The sequence below is a fragment of the Sorex araneus genome, chromosome 11 (genome assembly GCF_027595985.1).
Source record: "Sorex araneus isolate mSorAra2 chromosome 11, mSorAra2.pri, whole genome shotgun sequence".
NCBI lineage: Eukaryota > Metazoa > Chordata > Mammalia > Eulipotyphla > Soricidae > Sorex > Sorex araneus.
The window spans coordinates 6011100-6030310 of record NC_073312.1 but is presented as its reverse complement, the minus strand read 5'-3'; the positions used below and the strand labels follow the sequence as shown (position 1 = coordinate 6030310).

At 58.6% G+C, this 19211-nt stretch overlaps 1 protein-coding gene across 2 annotated transcripts in view; it reads left to right on the top strand.

Moving 5' to 3' along the window:
* The first annotated feature begins 1758 nt into the window (after positions 1-1758).
* Positions 1759-19211, top strand: part of PLEKHA1 (pleckstrin homology domain containing A1) — a 58290-nt gene continuing 40837 nt past the window's right edge. For both annotated transcript variants that reach the window (XM_055118813.1, XM_055118814.1), the window contains exons 1-2: positions 1759-1948; positions 17145-17305. In XM_055118813.1, the coding sequence (XP_054974788.1) occupies positions 17165-17305 (141 nt within the window). In that variant the 5' untranslated portion in view covers positions 1759-1948; positions 17145-17164. The remainder of the gene's footprint in view (positions 1949-17144; positions 17306-19211) is intronic.

Genomic DNA, 19211 nt, shown 5'->3' with positions numbered 1-19211 from the left:
GGGCCGGGAACAGCCAGGCTTCTGAGCCACTCCGAGCAGACGGGGTCTGGGGTCCCCACCCAGACTCCAGGCGCAGAGCTCCGGCCTGGTTAGCCGCGGGACAGCCTGTTCTCCCGCTGGACGCTGATTTGTCTCCTGTACATCTTCCCACAGGAAGGATGTTTTGAAGGAGCTGATAAAGATTTTGAAGGGGGAAGGATGTGATCTCAGGCTGTGGGAGGGCATGGAAAGGAAGAAGGACAGAAACGGAACAAATATTTACGGAGAGCCCAGCAGCGCGCTGTGCACAGGGGAGGAGGGTGGCACACAATTCCTCCCAGCTTTTTTTTTTTTTTTTAATTTTTGGGTCACACCCGGCGATGCTCAGGGGTTACTCCTGGCTCTGCACTCAGGAATCACCCCTGGCGGTGCTTGGGGGACCCTATGGGATGCTGGGAATCGAACCTGGGTCAGTTGCATGCAAGGCAAACGCCCTCCCCGCTGGGCTATCGCTCCAGCCCCTCTTCCCAGCTCTTTGCAGGCCTAAGTAATCCCCATCTTTCAGGTTCCGGCCCAAACATCACTTTTTAGAAAGCCTTCCTCCACGGTCTTCTGGCGCACCGCGGTTTCATTCAGGTTGATAGTGTCTTATTTAGGGAGTTTCATCGACTGCAGGCCCCGTGAGCGTAAGCGTCTTGGTCTCAGAGGAACAAATGCATCTTGCGTATCATGTGGACCTCTCCAAAGACGTTAAATCTTTTTTTTTTTTTTTTCTTTTTGGGTCACACCCAGCAATGCTTAGGGGTTACTCCTGGCTTTGCACTCAGGAATTACTCCTGGCGGTGCTTGGGGGACCATATGGGATGCTGGGGATCGAACCCGGGTCGGCCGCGTGCAAGGCAAACGCCCTACTCGCTATGCTATCGCTCTGGCCCCCAAAGACGTTAAATCTTTATGAACACACACACACACACACACACACACGAGACTGCAATTTCTGCTCCTGTTTTCCTGAAAGCACGGACACACACACACACACACACACACACACACGGGACTGCACATTTCTGCTCCCGCTTACACACACACACACACACACACACACACACGAGACTGCACATTTCTGCTCCTGTTTTCCTGAAAGCACGGACACACACACACACACACACACACACACACACACACACACACACACGGGACTGCACATTCCTGCTCCCGCTTTCCTGAGAGCACGGACGCTAGTCCTCTCCGTAACTTTCTTCTCCTACGGTCCTATTAACATCTCTGTAAGCAGGAGGTGGAGTTGCGGTTCTAGCCAGAAGGGTTCGGTGCGGGGGACCGGGCGCAGCGTCTCTCTCTAGGTCCCCCGGCGGCCTGAGACCTCACGCTTCCCGGGCCGACGACGGGGCAGCTTGCAAACAAATCATCTGCAAGCGAAGGGCTATTTTTAAAGATCCCTGTGCCTCGAAGCTCTCGGCGGCGATGACATCAGAGAACCCCGCGTTCCCCCGCCGAGCCCAGCCCCGTGGGCCTGGAAAACTACCACTCCCAGGCTGCACCGCGGCGCCGGGGCCCAGCGCTCCGCGCGCGCCCTCCCGCCCACGCCCGAGGCCGCCGCGCCCGAGACCAGGAAGCGGCCGGCTCCCCGCCCCCCCGCCACGCCGCCGGCCCCCGCGCGGGGCCTGCCGGGACTTGTAGTCTCGGCGGGCTGGGAGTGCCCGCTCCGGAATCTCGGCGGCCGTCTGGGGGCCGCGGCGGCGCGTGCGCGCGTGCGCGGTGTGCGGGCGGGCCGTCGTGGGCGCAGCTCGGGGCGGCTGGGGAGCCTGTGCGCGCCGGGGCCGCGGCCTGCGGGGGGCTCCGGGCCGGCGACCGGAGGGAAGTGGGGCGTGCGGAGCGCGGCCGCGCCGGGGCGGGGTGGGCGGAGCCGGCGGCGGCGAGCAGGGACCGAGGGGCCGGCCGGCGGGCGCTGGTGAGTGCGGGGCGCGCGGGCGCGGGGGCGCGGGGGGCCGGGCTCGCGGGGTGGCGGGGCGGCCGCGCCCCTGCAGCCCGGCGCGTCGGGCGGGCCCCGCGGCTGCACCTGGCCGAGGCCGCGGCGGGGCTCACCTGCGCGCGCGGGCTGCGGGCCGGCGGGAGGGGGCGGCGTCCCGGTCCCGCGGCCGCGGTGGCGTCGTCCCCCGGCCCGGGTCCCCGGCGCCGTCCGGCCCGGAGCCTCTCGGGGGCGCCCCGACCCTCGGGACGGTCGCGCCCCCCCCCTCCCCGCGGGACGCGCGGGGGACTCCCGGCGGGCGGCGCCGGGCCGAGGGGCGCGGCTGCGGGGGTGCCCGCGGGGGTGCCCGCGGGGGGCTGCCCGGCCCGGGCCGGCGCTCTGGCCTTGGGGTGCGCGTTCGCGTCGGGGCTCGCGCGCTCCGGCCGCGGGCGGGCGGCCCCCGTCGTGGCATCGCGGTGCCCGCCTGGCGGGGCGCGGGGGCCAGGGGCTGGCCCAAGGTCACGCAGGTGGGGCGCGGGGCCGGCGGGCGTCGGGGCTGCGGGGCCGGGCGGTGTGCGATCGCTCGCCGGCGGGGAAACGGGGTGGTCGGGACGAGAGCGGCCCCGTCGGGGGTGTCCGAGGGCGCCGCGGCCGTGCCCCACGCGCCCCGGGACGGCCCCCTGGAGGGGGCGGACGGCCGCCCGGGCCGGTCCATGCCGTTTCCCGCGCCGCCTGCTCCTTCCTTCGCCCGCGCCCGGCCCATCGATCGGGCAGCACGACGGGTCCCGGTCTGCCCTAATACGATTGTCCTCGCTTTAATGAAGTCGCTGCCCTTTGCGAATTCGTTTTCTGACGAGCAAATCTCATTTCCCGCGTGCCGAGCGACCGGAGCAGAGAGCGCACGACCAGGTTTCTGCCTTTGTCTCTCTTTTGTGAAGCTCCGGGCCGCCCGTCGCCTTGCCCCGTGCCCGCGGACGCGTGCGCTGCGCTGCCCAGCCCCGTCCAGGCGCCCGGCGTGGACGCTTCCGAGAGAGAAAACTGGGCGCGATCTAGAGAAAACCCGGAGAGAAACTGCCTTGGTCAAGTTCTCGCTCCAGCCCAAGAGCTTCTTTCATCCACAGTCAGGCTCGTCCGGGCTAAACTGCCCGTTTTTCCTGCGCACTTTGGTGGTAGCACCAGCCGTTTCCCCAGATGCGCTGTCGCCCGTGGTCCTTGGCCCAGCCAACCCCCGTAGTAATTACGTTTTAGTTATTTATGTATGACAGCGCGACCGGCTGCCTGTGGGAGAATGCGAGTGCGTTTCTGCCGGTGCCGAAGCCCCGCTGGGTGTCCCCCCGAGTGAGTTCCTTGTGCGGAGTCCGGGTTTTGGGGGGCACTAGAGGGACCTGGCTCAGCTGGTGCTCAGGGTAACTTTCGTTCCATTGGAGAGGTGCGACTTTATACCTGTGAAACTGTTTCATGTCGTACTTTATCTTGCTAATTAGTAGTTTAACTAATTTGTTGCTTTGGGGAGGGGCAAAGTAGCAGGTTTGTATCTTTTCATATTCCAGTTTTAGCAGCAGCAGGGCGCTGGAGGGGGTGTGTGAAGGGGCAGACTGGGCTGGGGCCGGCTCAGCACACAGTTGTCAGGAAGATGCTGGAGGGACTTTTTTAAGCGGTGTTTAAGAAGAGGGTGGGATTATTTTCTTTAGAGGCACAGTGGGGGCCGGAGGCTGCCGGCCCCCAGGCTCTGGGCATGGCCCCCAGCCCAGCACATTGTTATTAAAAGAGAGGAGATGATCTTTTTAAAAAAAGTTATGGGACCACACTGGCTCTGCTCAGGGTTTAAACCTGGCTACGAGCTCAGTGAATGCAGAACTTGTGTGTGTGTGGGGGGCAGGGATTGAACCCTGGTCAGCTGCGTGGCAAGGGTGCCTGCCCGCCGAACTCTCTCCAGACCCCAGGAGAAGCCATGGAAGACCTCTAAGGGAGTACTTGGGAAGGATGGAAACATTTTTGCCAGAGATTTTTTTTTTCTTTGAAAACTCTGCAGCTTAAAATAAAACAAACCACCCAAACTTTTGTTTGAGCCTTCTTAGAGTTGGACTGTAATAAATCCAGCAATCTAGATGGATAATTTGTAACCCAGAATGAAACGTATGAAGTAAGTGACTGCCGTAATTCCAGGCTTTGCAGTCCTGCTAGCCCCTAAGCAGGGGCTCTTGCGTGAGGAACTCCTGAGGGCCGGGGAAGAGATGTCCTTTTCCCAGGGGCTCAGGGGAGGTGGCATTCGCTGCCGCCCGCCCGGCACGCTGGCACGCTGGCACCGGCGCTCTTGGGCTTCCGAAACTTTGATTTCCAACTGTAAGCCGATTCTCCTGCCCCGGATCGCCCTGCTCCACTGAGATGAAGAGCTGACCGCGATTCTCCTTGTGGGCCACACCCGGCAGTGCCCAGGCCTTACTCCTGCCCTGCGCTGCCCTCCCCGCTGTGCCCTCCAGTCCAGCCCCCTGTAACTCCTTTGACTCTTTGCCAAGACAACATTTCAGAGTGCATTGACATAGTGTCCCGAAAGTGCTCTTGGAGCAGTGGCGTTTGGTGGCCTAACAGACTAGCCTTTTGTGCCGGCTCATTTCTGGACAGATGAGATAGTTTCAGGACGGGAGAGATGGCCCAGGGGCGGGGCACTTACCTTGCACGGGGTGGGTTCACCCCTGCATCCCTGTGGTCGCCCCCCCCCCCCCGCCCCGCCCCAGCCCTGCCAGGTGGTGTCTTGAGTAGGAGGAGGCCCTATGCACAACTGGGTTTGCCTCCCTCCCCCCCCAGAAAGATATTTCATTAGAAAAACAAAAGTTCCTGTTGGAATTTGTTAGGTCAGTGGGATTCCATTTTACTTCACAAGTAGCATGAAGCCCATTTGAGCTCTTAATATTTTTTTTGTCCCAGCAGTTGTTGTATGACAAAGTGCTCCGTCATAATTTATTATTCCTAGAAAATATTTTAGCGGACATGTGTGCTGTTTATTTTGGTAAGCCTTTTGATTAATTGAATTGCTCTGGTGTAGGAAGATAGTGTTTTTTTTTTATGGGGGGGGAGGGTCATCTTAAGCTTTTCTGGAAACGGAATGCCTGTTGGACATAAAAGAAAATCTGTCCTTTAGAATTTTGGGGGAGGGAGGGCCGGGATTTGAACCACACCCGGCAGAGCTCAGGGCTTCGCAATTCCTCCTGGCTCTGCTCGGGGAGCCCTCCTGGCAGGGCTGGGGGACCAGGTGTGGCTCTGGGAGTGGAGCGAGTCCGGCACCTGACCCCCTCTCCGTCTCTCCAGCCCGGCTGGGCTATCTCAAACCGAGTGAAGACTTAGGAATCTTAGCTATTCAGGCATTTTTGTGTCGTAAATGTTTTTTTTTTTTACTGCATGGAACCCTTATCTGATTTGTCACTCTGCGAGTTTCATTTTTTTAAAAAAGAACTTGTGGTTTTACTGCTGCAGACAGCCAAGCCTGTAATGGTGTGACCATTGAACTCTGGAGTCCTTAGTAGACTTAACCTCTCGGGAAGGGGCGCGCGCAGACAGAACGGGAGTCAGTGCAGAGGACTCGCCTGCCGCGGCTTCCCCGGCAGTAAATCCCGCCTGGGAATTCCCCGGTCAGGTGCCTGCCGCGGTGCACAGGGCAGAAGGGCCGGTCCGTGCCGTGTGTCCTCAGGTGATCGAGCGGTCTGAGTGGGGTGGGAACAGACAGAGGACAAGTCGGGGTTGCCACGGGGAACTGTGATCTGAGTCTCTTCCTCTTCCCCTCCCCGGCTGCTAATGACACGGACACCAAATGATAGCTTTCCTCCCATTTCCAGCTATAAAAAGCCCCGGTCTAATCTAGTTCAGTTTCGACCTTCCGTCTCCTCTTCAGTTTGGAGCGTCCCCTCCCTTGTCCCCTCCCTTGCCCTAGGATCGCACCCCCCCACCCTTCCCGCCACACTCGGGCTGGAGGATGGATTTGCCTTGTGCCCCTGGGGGTGACCCGTCCGCCTCCTATTCGGACGGGTGTTGGGCAGGGAAATGGGCAGCCTTGCCCCGTGCCCTCTGCCAGCTCCGCCCAGCTCTCCCCCGGGCCTCCCTTAGCCGGTGCCCTGGAAGCCCTCTTTTGAGGTCAGGCCACTGGTGTCCACCTGAGGCTTTGAACTTTCTGATGAGCTCTCCCGGGAGAGTCCACACTGGGCCTACAGTTTACTGAGGGTGAACCTTCTCCACCAGTCCCACCTCCCTCCGCTGGCCTCCTGTGCATGTAGGGGTGAGGCGGGTTACATGCAGCCAGGCTTTGGGGAGGGATTGTGAGGTTTGGACCACACCTGGCGGTGTTCAGGGCTGCTCCAGGGTTACTCCGGATAGTGCCCAGGACACCGATTTATGATGCAGAAGATTAAACAGGGTCAGCTGCGGGCGAGGAGAGGCCTTCCCCCCCCCCCCCTCCTCCCCTCCTCTGTCTGATGTTTGACTTTCTGCTTCTCAGGTGGTGGTGCATAAGCTATGCTGATTTCTGATGACTTTCTGGTCAAATTACACCTTAGAGCATAACAGAACCTAAGGACGGTTGTCTGTCCTTCCTACGAGCTCTTAGGAAATTCTGAATCCAGACAGACATGTTAATCTTTCCCTTCCCTCATCTAAACAAAACTGTTAGGGGCCGGAGCGGTAGCACAGCGGGTAGGGCGTTTGCCTTGCACGCGGCCGACCCGGGTTTGATCCCTGGCATCCCATATGGTCCCCCGAGCACCGCCAGGAGTAATTCCTGAGTGCAAAGCCAGGAGTAACCCCTGAGCATCGCTGGGTGTGACCCAAAAAAGCAAAAAGAAAAAAAAAGAAAAAATGTTAGTTAAACCTCCCAAATGAGTTATTGTCAGATGAGGAATAAGGCAACTTTCTATTGGGAAACACAAGCGTTTGATTGGTTCCTCGCGTCACTTTCCCTCACACGCCCTTCAGCTAGCGCAGTGAGGCCTCGCTTAGCATGTCTCGATGGCGCATGGAGACGGACCTGTCAGGTATGGCGGGTGACAAGGAGCAGGTCCTCTGTGGATGGAGCCAGATGGTTCGTTTATCCAAGAACCTGCCGTGTCAGGGCTGGAGCGATAGCACATCTGGGAGGGCGTTTGCCTTGCATGCGGCCGACCCGGGTTCGATTCCCAGCATCCCATATGGTCCCCTGAGCACCGCCAGGGGTAATTCCTGAGTGCAGAGTCAGGAGTAACCCCTGTGCACCGCCAGGTGTGACCCAAAAAGCAAAAAAACAAAACAAGAACCTGCCGTGTGATTGAACACTCTCCGTGTGCCGGTCACTGACTCAGGCCCTGGAGAAACCAACAGTAAACCGGGAAAAGAAACCGCCTCCTGTGCTCTGGGCGCTGTGGTTCAAGCGTCCTCGGGGCACGGAGCGAGAAGGGGAAGCAGGTGAGAAGCGAAAGACACGGTTCGGGACACTTCCCAGCAGTGACCGGAGTCCCTCAGGGCCGCACCTAGCGAGGCTTGGGGGGAGCTGGGGGGGGCTGGTTAACTTGGCGCCTCTGCGTGCAAGGCCCATGCTCTAGCCCTGTGGCCCCTCGCCCTGGTTCAGGGAGACCCCTGAGCAGTTTCTCTCTCTGAGACCCCCAGCCGTGGTGCCTCACGCTGTGCTTCATGGCCTCGCACTTGCCCTGGGCGCTTTGCTTCCTGAGCCCCCGACCCAGCTCGGGGCCCTCACGGGGGCCGGGGGAGTCGCCTCGGCACCGCCAGCCTCTCCAGAGTGTGGACGTGCTCTGGCCGGGAAGGCGCTTTAAGGCCCCGCGCCGTCTCCAGGACCCTGTTTGGCCGGGGGTCTCGGACCAGCGCGACCCTCACTTGAGGGCTCAGGCGCCTGCCTTTGGGATGGCCAGACAAATGCTTTTCGCTTCTGAATCCTCTTCTGCGCTGGTGATAGCGTCCGCCAGCCGTCCGTGGTAAGGAGGAGTAACGCAAGGAAGGGAAATGAAGGGGGGGCGGCGAGACGGTGAGGGGGTGGCAGCCAGGGTGTCCGAGGGAGGAGGTTCCCTGAGAAAAGGACCTGTGAGTTAAAAGGCCCTGAGTGGGAGCGTGTCCGGTGCGGGAGTGGCCCAGTTTCAGACGGGGGACTTTGGGGGGGACCCAACCATTATTGGGGGGGAGGGGAGCTCTGGTGATGACTCTGGAATCGACGGGGTCTCCTTAATGCAGTGCTCAGCCTTTATTTCGAGCCCTGAGAGGCGTATGACACGGAGGTCTCGCCTGTCGAGATTCTGACTTACTGGGTGTGAGTGGGTCTAGCCCAGAAGGCAGGGGTCTCAGAGACGCCCCGCCAGTCCCAAGGAGCAGTTGAAGTGGGCAGTTCTGAGCAGTGGCCGACAGCGGACACGGCGGGGTCCCGGGGCCCGGCCTGCCTCGTTGGCCTCCCGGCTCTGTCGCCTCCTAGCTATGACTGTGGGCAAGTCATTTCAAAACCTTCTGTGCCTTCGTTGTCGCCTCTGTAAAATGACCGGCGCCAGGAGGAAGTAGATGAGTAGAAATATTATATATCTTGACAAAAAAAAAATTTTGGCCTGGGGGCACACCCCGTGGAGGTGCTCAGGGCTCACTCCTGCCCTGGGGTCATTTTGCTTCTCCCAACCCTCACGCCCTGCAGCCACGTGCCTCTCTGGTCATCGCAGAATAATCATCCGATTATTAATAATCTCCTGTAATGTCTTCTCTAGTCATCTCAGGGGTTGCTCCTGGGGAGGCTCTGGGCCTCAGACGGTGCTGGGGACCCGACCCGCGGGGACCCCGTGGGCCCAGTCTGCTGGCTGTGCTCGTGCACGTGTCTATACACTAAATGCTAAAACGCCCATTCTGCTGGGTCGCTGACGCTGCGGGGATGGAGGCCCGGCCCAGGAGGCAGCCGCGCGTGTGTGTGAGGAGTGGGACGTTCGGTTTGTTTTGAAGATGGTTCTGCGGGGCTTGCAGGTGGGAGAGAAATGGGACCTGGCACGGGAGAGTGGCCGTGGCCAGGGTGTGGGGGGGTATTGTGCCCACGCCCTAAAGACAGCTTTTTTTTTTTTTTTTTGCTTTTTGGGTCACACCCGGCGATGCACAGGGGTTCCTCCTGGCTCTGCACTCAGGAATTACTCCTGGCAGTGCTCAGGGGCCCATATGGGATGCTGGGATTCGAACCCGGGTTGGCCGCGTGCAAGGCAAACGCCCTCCCCGCTGTGCTCTCGCTCCAGCCCCCAAGACAGAGCTTCGTTTGTGAGATCTGAGCTGTCTGTCAGAGGGGCTGGAGATGGCAGTCCAGGGGTCCCCACGTGAGCCCCGTGTGGAGGAAGGAGCTGCCGGGAAGCTGCCCACGCCGAGATGGTCATGGCCCACAGCCCGGGGGGACGGTGTCTCACGTTCTGCAGCGAGGTCGTCGGCCCACCTGAGGTGCGCAGTGTCAGCTCGGGGTAGTCACGTGCTCAGCTCTGGCCTGCCCAGCCGGTTTTGAGAGACGGGGTATTCGCTCGGACCCTTGTCCGGACGGAGCGGGCAGTCGGGCGCTCGGTCAGGGTCGCCGCCGTCCTCTCTGCCGGGGGCCCTGGTGTGGCACCGCAGGGCTGTTCCCTAGCAACGCGTCGCCGCGTGGGTTTCCTGTTCACCGGGAGCCTCACCGAGCCGGTGGTCACAGCGAGGTCTCAGAGTGACGGCGGCTATTTTTACAGCCCTGGAGTAATTCTGGGCCGGGTGTCGTGCAGAGCCGCTCCCCTGCCTCGCCATCTTCTGCCTCCTGACAGCAAAACACACCTTTGTTTGTGACCCGCTGTCTCGACTCCGCCTTTGTTCGTTCCACCCCCCTTCCCTGCAGCCTTGTGGATTGGGGGGTGCCTCGTTGCTGCTCCCCGGGGCTCACACCTCATGCTGCAGTGCTCGCGCCCTTTGACCGGGGCCTCACCCAGCTCTGCTCGCCGTTGACCGTGGTCCCTGATCACGTGCTCACCTGGGGTGGCTGCGCTGCTCCTGCAGATTCTCTGTCCCCGCTCCTCCCCTCCCCTCCCCCTCCCCGGCCGTCCTTCAAGAGGGCAGCACATCTTTCCAGCAGCTCGCCTGGGGGCGGGGGGTGCACAGCCCTTTTGTGCTGCTCACTCACAGCTGGAGGCCGCGTGACTGGGGACCACGGACAGTGAAAGGGACCCTCCTCTCTGGTCGTCTCCCTGGGAGAGTGCTGCCAGGCGCGTGGGGTTTCGCCCGTTTCGTGGGATTCTGGGTAACAGGAAAGGTGCCGGCCCCCTTCTCTGGGAGGGTCGGGACGGCAGACGGGCCGGTGCCTGCGGTGCGCCCGCCTGGCACCCGCGCTTCCTTGGCGTGTCGGCCTTGTGGGACCGGGACTCTTTCCCGGAAGGTCTTCAGGGCCCAGGTTCATCAGCGGACTCTGCCCGGGGCAGCCGTCACGTGCCACGCGTGTTTCTTAGATGGCAGACTTGGGAGGGCCAGTGGGTCCTGCTGTGTGGGCAGGCCCGAGACACTGCCCTTCTCGTCTGTGGCCGTCACTGGACCGGGCCGGAGGGAGTCTTGCCTTCACGAGGAGCAGAAAACGCTCAGCCGTGTGGGAACACGCGTGCTGTCGCCAGGCGTGCCAGCCCTGCACGGAGCCGGGGCCGAGTGCCTTCCGCGCAGCGCTCGGTGGTTGCCGGGTAAACCCTCGGCACCAGCCCGTCCCTTGCAGTGAGACACCAGCGTGGCTCCTAGCTGGGCTTTTCCCACGAGGAGGCTGTTTCACCCGTGTTGAAAATCTGTTGTTCTCCCGTGGCGTCCGTGGGGCCGCAGCTGCGCCCGCGCGGGACACCCGGTTTGGCTCTCCGCAGTCTCTGGAACCAGCCTCTGCCCGCTGCTGCCCCGCCCTCGCCTCCCGCGGCCCTCAGAGACCCCGAGAGCGTTGGGCTCTGGCTTCGGGAACGCGGGGGCTGGCTGGGACTTCTCTCTCGGCACACGAACTTTCTCTCCTGCCGGAATGAGGCTGGTTCACTTCCTCACCGTTTCCACCTTCCCTGGAATGGCACTTGTCGTTTCCTCCAGGAACTTTTCCAGGAGACGACTTGGCTGGCTGCGGGGGTGGGGCCTGGCCTTGTCACTGGCCTGTGACGTGCCCTCTGCACTCACGCGTGTCCCGTTTCGCTGTCGGGTGAAGCTAGAGATGTGCGAGTGCCCTCTCCTGTGGGCGTGTGGAGCCGGGCGGGGGGGGGTTGCTGGTGCCCGCCTCTGGTCTGGGGTGCCAGGGCCCAGGGCCGGCGGCTGCGCAGAGGCAGAGGGGCTTGGCTGGGCCTGGGGCATCTAGAAGCCGCACGTTCACCGAGTTCGTTGTCGCAGCTGGGCAGAGCCCGCTCGCCCCCGGAACAGCCAGGGTCACTGATCTCATGGTCGTAGATCACGACGGCAGTGAGGGAGTTTGGATTCTCGCCAGCATGGCAGAAATGGGATCGCCACGAAGCCAGCACGTGCCGCTGGGAAGTGTCACTCTCCGCGTCTCGGCCGGGCAGCCCCGCTCTGACCGGGTGGGGGCGGTGACAGGCTCTAATCTCAGCCACTCTGGGGTTTTGAAGAAAAACCAGGATTTATCAGCGTATAAATCACGTATGGTAAATTTCACCCATTTGGGTTTTATTTCATTTATTTTTGCTGTTGGGGGGGTCACACCTGATAGTCACTGGGGCTCCCCCGGGCCGTGTGCTCACTCCTGGTGGCACTTGGGGGACCCCACTGTGCCGAGGATTCAGCCCTGCTCTCCCAATGGGTGAGGCCGGTGCTCACCCGCGAGCCCGCATCCAAGGCCGCGGTGTGGGATTCCGTGAGCTCAGCCCCCCGCAGCCGGGACAGGGGGTAGAACAGCCCCGTGCCCCCCCGAGAGCTCGGCCTTCACCTCGGCCCAATCCGTGGCCTTTCACTGTCTCCCCTGCTCTTCGGTCCTGCTAGTTGTGGTGTATGTGGACTGCAGTTCTCTGTAACGGGTGGGACATGTGTCATGGCGTCCCCCGCCACAGCTGCCAGGTGGGACGGTCTGGGGCCCCCCCGCCCGGTCCCCTTCGCTCTGTCCTCTGTCCCCGTTTCTCTGTCGGCCTGGCTGTGTTCCAGCAGAGTAGATGGAAGAGCCTCCCAGGCCGTCTTTACGAGTAGTTGGCTCTGTTGTGTTTCTAATCAGCTTTCCATTGTAACGCTGGTACTACGGTTTATTTTCAACCAGCCACAGGACATTTGGATTGTTTTTGCTTTTTGGCAGTTGTGAAGAATGATGGCATAAATATTTGCATGGAGGGAGTAAACATTAGCTCTCTGTTCAACTTGGATAAGTACCCAGGAGTGGGGTTGCTGGGTTGTAGATAAGGGTATTTCTAAGTCTATACCAACTCTTCCGCTGTCTTCCTTTCTCGTTCCTGCCGCCCCGTCTGCATGTGTGAGAGAGATTTGCACATCCTGTCAGCATGGGGGATCATCAGGCCTTTGTTGCTTTCTGGTGAAGCCATGCTAGCAGGTGTGTGGTGCCGTCTTACTCTTGTTTCCTAGCTAACCATCTTTTGGTTTATTTGTCTTTGGGGCCACACCTGGGTCTGTGCTCTGGGGTCACTGCTGGCAGGCTTGGGAGACCACCTGTGGTGTCGGGGGTCAGACCGCCCACTGGCTGCATGCAGGGCGAGTTTTGCCTCCTCCCCCCCCTCCCCGCTGTGTTCCCTCTTGCCCCAATGATGATCGTTTAAAAAATCTGCTTATGTGCTATTCACATAGCTTCTGTTGTCAGCTTTTTTGGCCCATTTTTCTTTCCTTTTTTGGTCTTATCAAATTGTAATAACTACTCGTCTGCCCTCAAAAACACAGATATTTGATAGCTGTCTATACTGCATATTCTCCCCCAGTTTGTGGCTGGTTTTAAGAATTTCTCTTTATTTGTGTGTGAGGGCGGAGGTCATCCCAGAGGGGGGCAGGGTGGGCTCGGGGACCATCCCCAGCTCAGTGGCAAGGGCTGCTCCTGTGCCCCGGGGCCTTGCCCTGCTGAGGCGCTCGCAGACATCTGCTGGTGCCCTTTATCTCTGGTCCATATTTGATTCCCACCCCCTTTTTTTGGTGGGGTGGGGAGTGTTGGGACACACCTGGCTGTTCGCAGGGTTTACTCCTGGCTCAGTGCTCAAGGATCACTCCTGGCAAGGCTCGGGGACCATCTGGTGTGCCAGGATTCAAACCTGTGTTAAAACATGCGAGGAAAGCCCCTCAGCCTTTGTATGTCTCGCCAACCTCTATTTTGCTTTCTTAGGTGTCTCTGAAAGAGAAGTTATAAATTTTGGTGAAACACATTTCGTATGGAGCCAGAGTGATCGTACAGTGGGTAGGGTGTTTGCCTTGCATGCGGCTGACTCGGGTTCGATCCCCAGCACCCCACATGGTCCCCTGCCATGCGTGATTCCTGAGTGCAGAGCCAGGAGTCAGCCCTGAGCGTTGCCAGATGGGGCCCCAAACCCAGAAAACAAAGCAGAACAAGAATATATATGTTCAGTTCGTCAGGAGACCCAGGTTCAGGCTCCCGTGCCTTTGTCTGCCCTGTCATGAAGACTTCTTAGGAACTTGATGGTAACTTTTGTGTTACATGTACGATTTCTTTCAAGTCAGCTTCTACCACTTGGGTAAGGAGCTGTCCCAGCATTTTTTTTTTTTTTTTAAACTTGAATCACCATGAGATACACAGTTACAAAGCGCTTCCCGGGGGTGTGTTTCAGTCATAAAATGTTCCCTCCTGCCACTAGTGTTTTTCCCCCGCCACCCATGCCCCACTCTCCTTCCGCCTTCCCTTCCCCTGCCAGCCTCTGTCTCTCTGTCTCTGTCTCTGTCTCTCCCTCCTTTTGGGCAATATGGCCCTGGGAGGTCATCATGTCTGTGCCTTCACCTACTGTCCGTGCAGTTTTTATCCAGAGTGACCGTTTCCAACTCTCTCTGCCATAGTGGCTCCTCCTCTGTCCCAGCTCCCGGCCATGTGCCAGTGGTCCTGGCCCTGGCTTCTGCTGCCCTTGGGTTTTAGTTTCATGCCGTGTTCTTTTGTATCCCACAGATGAGTGCTACCAATCTATGTCTGTCCCTCTCCTCCTGACTCAATTCTCTCAGCATGATACTTCCCATGTCCATCCATTTATAAGCAAATCTCAGAACTTTGACTTTCCTGGTAGCTGCATAGTATTCTGTTGTGTAGGCGTACCATTGTTTCTTCAACCAGTTGTCTGTTCTCGGGCACTTGGATTATTTCCAGAACCTGGCTGCTATAAATACTGCTGCATAAATGTGCATAGAAGGCATTTCAGCGGGTGTGTTTTTGTGGCCCTCGTGTATATTTCCAGAAGTGGCATTGCTGGGTCAAATGGATGCTTAATTTTCGGTTTTTTGAGGAATACCCATATTATTTTCCAAAAATGGCTGGACCAGTAGGCGTTCCCACCCACAGTGGATGAGAGTTCCTCCCCTCCCCCATGCCAGCACTGGTTGTTCTTGTTCTTTTTTTTTTTAAGAGAAAGGTTTACTTTTATTTATTTATTTTTTGCTTTTTGGGTCACACCCAGCGATGCTCAGGGGTTACTCCTGGCTTTGTATTCAGGAATTACTCCTGGCAGTGCTTGGGGGACCACATGGGATGCCGGGGATCGAACCCGGGTCGGCCGCGAGCAAGGCAAACGCCGTACCCGCTGTGCTATCGCTCCGGCCCCTCTTGTTCTTTTTTTTTTTTTTTCTGTCTTTCTGGGGTTGCTCCTGGCTCTGCACTCAGGAGTCACTCCTGGTGGTGCTCAGGCGACCATGTGGAATGCTGTGGATTGAGCCCGGGTCGGCTGCTTGCAAGGCAAACACCTCCCTGCTGCACTATTGCTCCGCGGGCGGCTCTTGTTCTTTTTGGTGTGTGCCGCTGCCCGTGGTGTGAGATGGTATCTCAGTGTTGTTTTGGTTTGCAGCTCCCTGATCATCGATATAGAGCATTTTTTCCACGTGCCTTTTGGCCGTTTGTATTTCTCTGAGGAAGTTTCTGTTTCTCCTCCCGGTTTTTCCATGGGGCCCAGGGTTGGTCTTTGAAAGGCTGTCACTGGTTGGCTCTGCAGACGCTCTGGCATCAGCTCTGGGGAAGGTGAGTTTTTTTTTTTTTTCTAAGACTTTTTAAAAATGTTGGCTATCTCCATTAAAGAAATTGACTCCTAGTGCCACAGTGCAGCAAACACATACAAACAAAAGAAAGTTCTGGTTTCCAGCGTTTTTGGTGTCTCCATTTCTCTGCACACACTCACTGCCTTCTCAGAAACGCGTTGTATTGGGTGGGTTCTGATTCGGTTTTCATTCGAAGTTAAATTTACCTTGAGCCTGTATCCTTGGTTCCCAGGTGCCCAGAGGGGGCCGGAATGGCCCCGGGGGCTGTCCTTGGCCTCCAGTGCAATGGCCTTTCTCTTTCTTCACTTACAGGTTTTTTTTCCCCCTTCCTGAAGAGTGGGTGATGGGCCAAATAACTTTGGGAACCCGGCCCCTTTGCTTTAAACAAAGGACTAAGTACCTTGCTAAGTCACCTTCCAGGAGGAGTCCTGCCCCCTATGGAAATGCAGATGAGGACCTGTCTGCAGCTCAGCATCACGGTGGCCAGAGCCTAAAAGATGCTAGTCACCTGAGTGATGGCTTTTATCTGTAGCTCCCAAGGAAACTTTTCAGTAGTTCTGAATCTGAATGGGTCGTGGCCGGGAGGAGGAAAAGGAGTCTCAGTCCGTCCTGTCTGTCTCTTTGTTTCCGCCTGGCCTCTCCCACCTCTCCCTCGAGCCTGTGGCTGGAGTCTGGGCTGCTTGTCCTGCTTGCCGCAGCTGGGCCTTTGAGACTGGATCCCTGCGGGCCGCGACCAGGTTCCTCGCCTCCTTGTCAGCCGTTGGGGTCCAGACTCGGTCTGACAGAGACCCCTCTTGTGGTCCGTGTGCCTGTCGGAGCTGTTGGAACAGCTGAGGGGCCCGTGGGAGATGAGCAGGCTCTAACTCCGCCCTACTGGGGGCACTGCCCCTGCTTATCTCTTATCTCTGCTCTTTTTTTTTTTTTCTTTTTGCTTTTTGGGTCACACCCGGCGATGCTCATGGGTTACTCCTGGCTCTGCACTCAGGAATTACTCCTGGCTGTGCTCAGGGGACCCTATGGGATGCTGGGAATCGAACCCGGGTCGGCTGTGTGCAAGGCAAACGACCTTTCCATTGTGCTATCGCTCCAGCCCCTTATCTCTGCTCTTGAGGGCTGCCAGTTATACTTGGGCTTTAACAAATCTCAGGGTTTTAGAGCCGGGAAGGAGTGGGGTTAAGCTAAAAACCCTCCTGTGGCCAGACCCTAGTACAGCTTGCTGACCTGGGTTTGATCCCTATATCCTGCACGGTCCCTGGGTTTCTATCCAGAGTGAGCCCTGAGCATCACCTGGTGTGGCCCCCAAAACAAAACAAAAAGATATCAACTCTATTATAGCAAAAAAAAAATCTGGGTTCATGTATAATTCATTATCTGCCTGTTACCAAATCTCGGAAAGTCACCGCCCTTTCTCTGGCTACTGTCTCGTGTGAACGGCGGTGACAGCCGCCCTCCTAGGGAAGGACCCGCTGGGGTGGGGGTGCAGGGCCTGGACCCCGCCTGGTGTAAGTAGCCCGCACGGATTGGCTGTTACTCTCTTGTGAGTTTAAAAATATTCTAAAAATACTTAATATTTAGATATTTAAAAATATTCTAAAAACATTGCCAGCTGATCTCTCCTGCAAGCTGATCGTGGTTTATAAGGGGGAGGGATTTAAGGTTTGGATAGTGAACTTGGGGCTGGGGTCTCTCGTCTGGATCGTTTGGGTTTTGGGGCCACCCCTGATAGTGTTTAGGGATTACTCCTGGCTCTGTGCCCAGGGACCACTCCTGATGGGGCTCAGGGGGGCCGTTTGGGGTGTTGGGTCTCGAACCCAGGTCAGCCACGTGCAGAGCCAACGCCTACTGGCTGTTCTGCCGCGCCTGGCTGGTCCCACTCACCTGTGTGTTTTGTTTTAAAAGAACGATCGTTTAATCGAGGTGACAAGCGCCTGGTGGGAAGAGCTGCCCAGTGGGGCCCGGTTCAGGGTGTTGCTTTGTCGTCGCGGCAACCAGCCCTCGCTCAGGTGGGCAGTGGCGTCCCGACCCCGGCGGGCGCGTCCTGACTGCTGGTGTTTCTCCTTCGCAGTGTAATGTGCAGGCTCAGAAATGCCTTATGTGGATCGCCAGAATCGCATCTGTGGTTTCCTCGACATCGAAGAAAATGAGAACAGCGGGAAGTTTCTCCGCCGGTACTTCATCCTGGACACCACGGAGGACAGTTTCGTGTGGTACATGGACAACCCGCAGGTTTGTGTCACCCCAGGACTTCCTTTCAAAGCCTGTAGGAACAGGGTTGGGGTGTTTGCACCGTGCAGGCGTCCGCGCGTCTCCCTAGGTTAGAGTCATTCTCTGGCCGCCCCGCCGCCACTGCCGCTGCAGTTGTTCAGACTCCCCGGGGTGACAGGGCGGTTTTTCGGCTAGAGACGTTTACCCTTTCTTGCTGTTGATCTCTTTGACTCTTTGGGTCACACCCAACAGTGCTCAGGGGTGGATTTCTGCTTGTTCTGCACTCAGAAATTACTCTATTTACAAGTCAACAGAACACTAAGAAAGAAGTTACAAATAAACACAGAGGAATGGGAGCACTGTGACGGGAGTAACCTAATAAACCTAAACTACCTGAGGCTATGTAATCCTACACTGATGGTGCTTGGAGGGCCATAACGGATGCCGGGGATTGAACCCAGGTTGGCGGCATGGAGGCGGCATACAAGGCAGCCGCCTTCCTCACTGTACTATCGCTCCACCCCCGTGATTTTTCTTTCTTAAGAGAGAAATGCTGTCCCTGTTGGAAACTATCAGGTCACTGAGATGTAAGATAACTGTCTCCAGAACGAGACTGCTGTGCGTTAGCTAACTTCTAAAACCACTGAACACCATTTTATTTTGTTCTGGGGTCCCGCCCCGCTGTGCTCAGGGCTTAGTCCTGGCGGTGCTCAAGGGCCCACGGGGGCCGGAGAGCCAACCTGGGTCAGCCATGCACAAGGCAGGCGCTCCCCCCTCTGCCGCCTCCAGCCAGCCCTAGTTAACACTTCTTTCTTTTTTTTGCCCCTTGGGTCACACCCAGCGATGGTCACTCCTGGCTCTGCACTCAGCAACTGCTCCTGGCGTGCTTGGGGGACCACATGGGCTGCCGGGGATTGAACCCGGCTCGGCCAGCGCCGTACCCTCCGTACTATCACTCTGACCCCCCTACTTGACATTTCAAAAGCCTTTTCTGTCGGCTCCACTGCTCTGGGCTCACTCCAGCCACAATGCAGGGGGTGGGGGTGGGGGGACCCGCCCGGGCCTCTGCAGACTTTCATCCCCTGAGCTGTTGGTGCTGCGTTTCAGCCCGGGCCCTCGGCAGTCAGGGCTGAGAGCGGAGGGCCGGAGACCTGACCTGGGAGGGCCGAAGAGTCACGCAGAAACTTTCCTTGGGGAGAGGAGAGGAGGGAGGCGGGGGGCGGGGGGTGGAGTGCTTAGGGCTAGGCCTGGGTTTCTGCAACCCGGATGCCCAGAAGTGCCGAGACTCCCCTTTCCTGCCTTCTTCCCCAGGGAGAGGGTGAGCACCGCTCGGGTTCGAGGCCTGTCGGGAGCGAGACGGGGGCAGGCCGCAGAGGCGACCCCCTGCCGCCCGGGGCCGACCCGGGGCCCGTTCTCCAACTTCGTGTCTGGGGCAGTGTTCTCGGGGGCCGTTCTCTTTCCCGTCTCACCCAACCGGTTTCCCTCGCAGGGTGCTCGAGTGCCTCCTCCCGGCCCCGAGCCGACACGTGTCGGCCTTGTGGGGCAGCCGCGGTGCTAGAACATGTGAGTTGGCGGCACTCTGGTTTGTTGGTGCCGTCTAGCCGTTGAGAGTGAGTGTCGTAAAGTCAGCGCTGGCGTCCCGCCCTCACGATCAGAGAGGAGTGGATCAGAGGGTACGTTTAGTCTGGGCGAGGGGCCGGAGTGGCAGTTTATGCCTTGCAGGGGTGAGGCTTTCGACTCGGACCCCCGAGACTGGCCGGGGCACCAGCACACAGCCCTCAGCCTTCTCCGTCTGTGAAACGTTTTCTTCTCACTGAGCTGCGCTTTGAAAGGTGACGCGAGGGCATAGACCCCAGCAGCCTGGGCGGAGGGCTGCTTGCACGCGGAGGGGTGTCCGTCCTGTCCCCTAGAGCAGGATTGGGCACCC